We start from the raw sequence: 6,256 nt of genomic DNA, 5'->3' as shown, positions 1-6,256 counted from the left end.
TGATCTCTTGCTCCCAAACACTCGTTCCACCTTCAATGCAATTTAAATAACATTCTCGCATGACCACAATTTGATATAACATGCTACATCTAAAACGACATATTGGAAGAGCTAAGTCGGAGTGTTATAATAACATCAAACGAAGAGTGTTGCGTGTGTCAGCCACAACTTTAAATATGTATGAAAGAAACACATCCTAACATGAGGTTGGGTTTCATTGATCGTTATGTGGCATTCACTAGCATATTGCACACCAACAAATTACAATCACTCATGTATAAAGTAATAAAATAAAATTTTCGCAGTTAATAAAAAGAGGGACCAATAAAATCTTACATTAATATTCTAACTTGAAAGAGGGGTTTTTCTAGATCATTTTCTCGCTTTGTCTGTGGTCCTATCTATTAGTGTTCAAAGATGAAAATCCAAGTTTAGACGCTTCTTTTGGAATTCTCCTTCTATTTTTATCAACTTCTTTTCCAATTCTGACCTTATCAAACTCATTTTTGTTTTCATTTCTGACCTTATTAAACTCATTTTTGTTTTCAATTCTGACCTTCAGTTGTCCTAAAATGACAACTGTCACTGAAAGGATTGAATTTCCTCCCTTCCCTTTTTGCCCATCAAGTGGCTTCTTAAAAAAGAAAGAAAATATCTTAACGTCGACCAAAATTCCAACAATTTTTAGCTAATGTTTTCAATAATTGAAAGAAAAAAAAACGTTTTCTGGCATATGAAATCCAGTGGCCATTAGTTGCATGGAATTGATTGTCTGGACACGTGGACAGACTGTTCTCGTACTCATGATGAACTTAATCAAACTTCAGAAGTCAGAGTTAATTATTTCAATTTTTATAATCTATTTATAGCGTTTGCTTTAATTAAGAAAAGATCAGTTCACCCAATATTGACAATAACTAATTCCAGTAATATTAGGCTTTTGAGACCTAACCCACATGCTAAGTCCAGGGGCAATCTCGTCAGCTTAAAAAACAGCAAGGTATTAGAGTACTTGCTTTACTTCTATTCTGGGTTTTCATAAAAAGATAACTGCCTTCTCGCACACAATATATGCACATGTATATATTTAAAGGCATGGGTGCAATAGCATCATGGCTGAGCTGCAATATTAGGTACAGGTTAAAACTCCATGCGAACCCAATAAATAAAACGAATTATTATGGGTTCGTTGATGGTAAGCTCAAATTTTAAATTAGATCACTGAATTCACCTATGTTTCTTCCCACTCCCAACTTTTCATCACTTTTAATATACGTCTATACCCTCCCCCAATATTTGGAATTTGGATTAGGATAATGAAAAGATTACAATGATATTAAATTATCGAGCTCACCGTGATGTTAATACATTGCTAATTTAAAAAAAAATGATGAAAAAAATATTATTTAATTATTGTCATCATCATTGTGTTAAAGAAAAAAAGAAGAAATCAAAGCATATTATAAAAAGAGAAGGAAGAAGGAGAGGCTCCGAAATGATTACCGCTTTAATTAATGTTAGAAATCGTAACAAATATACTAACCTTGTAGGCTGTAGAAACTTAATTTGTTTTATTGTTAATGCTATGAGTTTGTTGAGCTTGTAACACCAACCCTTCAAATTGATATCATAGTGATGTATGATGTATGATGTATTATAAACTTGTAAAGCCATAATGAACCTAACAAATTGATTTTATTTCCCTTTTTTAATTAATTAATACATTTTCAATAACTTCCTGGGAAAGCAACTACGACTGTAAATCGAAAATGAATGCATTAAACAAATGTTATCCAAACATAGAAGTAATAAGTTCAATCATAGACTCGAAAACCAAAATCTATTTTCTCCTTTAGTTTTGTATTTCCATAAATACCCCTCTAAACCTTCTCCATAACGTAACCAACCATAAATTAAAATACAATTTATCCAAAACCACTACCCCCACCCCCCTCGCTTCTTTGGCCCTTCTCCAAGCACATACAAAGACAGGCTATATATATACATAGTGGCCTCAGAAAAAAACAGAGAAAAGTAAAACAAAAAAATGGATTTCATCAGAAAGAAAATATGTGTGTCTGTCTTCTTGTTTTTCCATGTCTGGTTTTGTACAGCTCTTGACGTCTCTACAATTCCTTTTAACAAAGGATTCAGCCATCTCTTTGGTGATGGAAATATTCTTCATGCTACTGATGATAACAGCCTTCAACTTCATCTCAACCAACAAACAGGTAAAATATAGTAGGATTATCTTTGTTTTCATTGTTTCTGGTACGACGGAAGTCATAAAAAAAAATCGTCCGAAAATTCGCTCAAGAACGTAACTTCTTAAATATTAGTTAGTCTAATTGTCGATTTTATCTTTTTTAGTAATATATATGTCTAAATTTATTTCTTTTTTTATTATTTAAAATTCTTGCAGGTTCAGGGTTCAAGTCTTCTGACCTCTACAACTATGGTTTATTCAGTGCTAAAATTAAACTGCCATCAGATTATACTGCTGGGATCGTTGTTGCTTTCTATGTATGCATCTCTAATCTTCCTTCTTTTTTCTCCAAATATTATGATTTCATTGTAGCTTTAATATGATCACACAGTTGCAGAGCCACCCTTATCCGGGAGATGTCAATGAAAAATTACGTTTGTGTGTATATAAGTTTTTTTTTTTTTTATGGCTATTCACAATATGTTGAATTTTTTTTAGTTATTTTTCATGTGTTTACTTCTTTATATTTTAACTCTCTTTAGTGAAATTCTAGCTCCATAGACACAATCAAGTACATATTTATTTATTTGTTTATTTGTTTTTGGGCAGACGACAAACCAAGATATATTTACGAAGACACACGATGAATTGGATTTTGAATTTTTGGGAAATATAAGAGGAAAAGCATGGAGATTTCAGACGAATATGTATGGAAATGGAAGCACACATAGAGGAAGAGAAGAAAGATATACTCTTTGGTTTGACCCTTCAAAAGAGTTTCATCGTTACAGCATTTTGTGGACCAAGAAAAACATCATGTGAGTTTTGGTTTTTAACTTCTTTCTTCAATTTTAAGAAAAGTACAAACATCATATCATCCCTTTTATTAGCGCGGATTCGTTGTATTTTTCATTTTTTGCGGCCGCTTTTGATATTTGACTATTTCAATACGCGATTAGTACTCTAGAAGAAATATGGTATTTCAAAGATCACACGCAAAATAGTAGTACTATTAATTAATTACGGTACTACTGTAATTAAAGCTTTGACTTCTGTAGAAAACAGTTAGCTCACTGTTGAAAAAAGGTAATTGTAGGAAATTATTGCTCTAAGTGTAAATTATCATGTCACACTTTTGACATCGTAGTCTTTTTTATATATAATTTAACTAGTTATATTACATACAATTGCTTTATTTTTCAGTTTTTATATTACCAATATCAAATATAATATGAAGAGTTACTTTTTGTTATAGGTTAATTTAACTTGATGGTATGAACAATTTATAAATTCGCAAAAATTAAATTCTTATAGTTAATTCCCCATGGTATTTATGGTTAGTAACTTGTGTAACATGTTAGATTGTATTGATAATCTAAAATTCATGACGTTGTTAGTGAATATGTATATCGTTATAATTCATGATCAGTAATTAGAAATTAGAACTATAATCTGAAAACCAAAATAAATAAGAGTTTAAAGAGAGTAGGGAGATTTTACCAACAATTTGCTTTTTGCATATTGAAAATGTAAGGGTACGCTTTAATTTCCTTTTCTCTTACGTGACGAATTAGTACTTGACTGGTTCAATGTATCTTATTCATTTGTCCTAATTTTAGCTAATTTATTATTCAAAGACGACGACATATAGAGGAATTGAAAAGTCTTTTGTTCCGTGATCAAACTGTATAGATAACCATAACCTAATCTTCGTTAAAGTAACTCATTGACAAAATGACAATTATGTCTATTTCAATCTCAGGTTCTTAATTGTTGATTTGACAATTTAATTTGCTTAACTTTTTCTTTCTGGATATGAAATGATTCATTAAGTACATAGAAAATATATGACTAATATTGTTAGAAAATAAATCTAAAAGGGAAAAAAAAAAAAAAACAGAAACAAACAATAGGTCTATATTCATTTTTTTTTCTCTATCCGGTGTCCGGTACCCGCATTGGAGCCAGACTATATCAGGATTGGCGCTGCGTAGGGCCCCATTCGGGGGGAAGCGCTCCCTATCAAGATTTTTTCCTTACTCAGAGCTCAAACTCGAGACTTCTGGTTAAAGGGGGAACAACACTATCCGCTGCACCACATCCTTCGGTGATATAGATCTAAAGGGTAGCCCGGTGCACTAAGCTCCCGCTATGCGCGGGGTCCGAGAAAGGGTCGGACCACAAGGGTCTATTGTACGCAGCCTTACCTTGCATTTCTGCAAGAGGCTGTTTCCACGGCTCAAACCCATGATCTCCTGGTCACATGGCAGCAACTTTACCAGTTACGCTAAGACTCTCCTTCGGTGATATAGATCTGTATTCATAATTTGCTTTCTAACCTCTTAAAGATACCTTTTTTTCAGCCATTATATCTAAACTTAAACACCAATAACCACTTTGTATTACGTTCAATTAACTAACACTTTTTTTCCAACCATTATATCTAGACTTAGTTTAACCAATAACCACTTTGTATTACGTTCAATTAACTAACATAATTATTTCTGACTAGTACTGTAACCACTAACCACTTTGTATTGTGTTGATCATTTGACTAATATTATATTATTTCTCATTAGAAAAGGTACATGCAACCTAATGCACATTAAAGTAATTAAATGATAGATATCTCTCAATATCGAACCACTCAATTATTGACAATTTTTATTAATTTCTTCTTTTTCTATTTTGCCAACAGATTCTATATAGATGATGTTCCAATTAGAGAAATTGTACGTAACGATGCCATGGGAGCAGACTACCCATCAAAGCCAATGGGACTATATGCAACAATATGGGATGCTTCAGATTGGGCCACTTCAGGAGGAAAATACAAAACAAATTACAAATATGCACCATTTGTAGCTGAATTCACTGATTTAGTACTCAATGGGTGTACAATGGACCCATTGGAACAAGTAGTAAACCCTAGTAATTGTGATGAGAAAGATGTTGAACTCCAAAAGGCAGATTTTTCAAGGATTACACCAAGACAGAGAATGGCCATGAAAAGATTCAGGGCGAAATATATGTACTATTCTTATTGTTACGATTCTTTGAGGTACTCAATGCCACCACCAGAATGCGAGGTAGACCCAGTTGAGCAACACCGCTTTAAAGAGACCGGAAGGTTGAAGTTTATCAAGCACCACCATCGCCATCCAAAGAGATCAAGAAGTCAAGTTCTTGATGCTAGGAACTACGGAAATCAAGATGAAGAGTGATTAACTTTTTGTTTACCAATATTATTGTTGATGTGTATAGATAAAAGGAGGGAAAAGTGATTGTTTTTTTTTTTCTTGTTTTGGGGGTTCGGATAGAACTCAATTTTTTGATACAGTTTTCTTGGGTTTTCACATTTGATTATAGGAAATAATATTGCTAGAGTGAAGGGTGGAAAATTAAATAATGATAATGTGAACATTGATTGAGTACTTATTTATTGTATATAAATAAAAGAGGTTTAAGTTATGTATATCAACTACTAATGCAGCCTCAATACATACAAGCTCTTTTCTTTAAATTAGTTTATCGTGAAGTTTAATTCGACTAATTAATTAGTAAGTGTTTGTTATCCAAAATATGAGGATAACTCTAAGGTTAGAGATCCCGAACATGGCCCCAAAGTTAGGTCCTTGTTAAATATCAACCTTCCTTAGGGTTGGCATGTGAAAGTACAAGGGGGTGAATTGTAAGCCTGTTAAAAAAATCTAGTCGACTACTGTTTGGTGCCAGTCGACTGATAGCGAGACAGCCCGCACAAAATTATCAGTCCTTCGATTTGCACAAATATAAACCACAATAAATAGTAAGGGTGCAGAATATAATATGAGAGCAATAAAATAAATGACACCAGGAATTTTTATACTGGTTCGGAACCAATGTGGTATCCTAATCCAGTCCCCCTGGGTTGCAAGGAGGTTATCTCTTTAAGCTCTTTATAGTTTGAGTTGAGTACAGTCTTTGTGGTTTTTCTCGTTCACCACCAACGTTTACGAGGTTGGTTTTCACTCGCTCACCAACAACGAACAAGGTTTGGTTTTGACACGC

The 6,256-nt window shown here is 33.1% G+C and overlaps 1 protein-coding gene across 1 annotated transcript; it reads left to right on the top strand.

Annotated features, from left to right (window-relative positions):
• The first annotated feature begins 1,988 nt into the window (after positions 1–1,988).
• LOC132645144 (probable xyloglucan endotransglucosylase/hydrolase protein 30) lies at positions 1,989–5,681 on the top strand. The gene is made up of 4 exons (XM_060361932.1): positions 1,989–2,231; positions 2,423–2,523; positions 2,816–3,024; positions 4,905–5,681. Exons 1-4 carry the CDS (start codon positions 2,048–2,050, stop codon positions 5,428–5,430), a joined length of 1,020 nt encoding a protein of 339 aa, XP_060217915.1. The 5' UTR covers positions 1,989–2,047; the 3' UTR covers positions 5,431–5,681.
• The last annotated feature ends 575 nt before the right edge of the window (positions 5,682–6,256 follow it).

The sequence above is a fragment of the Lycium barbarum genome, chromosome 6, assembly GCF_019175385.1.
Source record: "Lycium barbarum isolate Lr01 chromosome 6, ASM1917538v2, whole genome shotgun sequence".
NCBI classification, from domain to species: Eukaryota; Viridiplantae; Streptophyta; class Magnoliopsida; order Solanales; family Solanaceae; genus Lycium; species Lycium barbarum.
This window is presented reverse-complemented; position numbering and strand designations above follow the sequence as displayed.

Coding starts and splice junctions, on each gene's coding strand:
- LOC132645144 (XM_060361932.1), top strand. CDS start 2,048: ATGGATTTCATCAGAAAGAAAATATGTGTGTCTGTCTTCTTGTTTTTC. Junction 2,232..2,422: donor TCATCTCAACCAACAAACAG/GTAAAATATAGT, acceptor AAATTCTTGCAG/GTTCAGGGTTCAAGTCTTCT. Junction 2,524..2,815: donor GGATCGTTGTTGCTTTCTAT/GTATGCATCTCT, acceptor GTTTTTGGGCAG/ACGACAAACCAAGATATATT.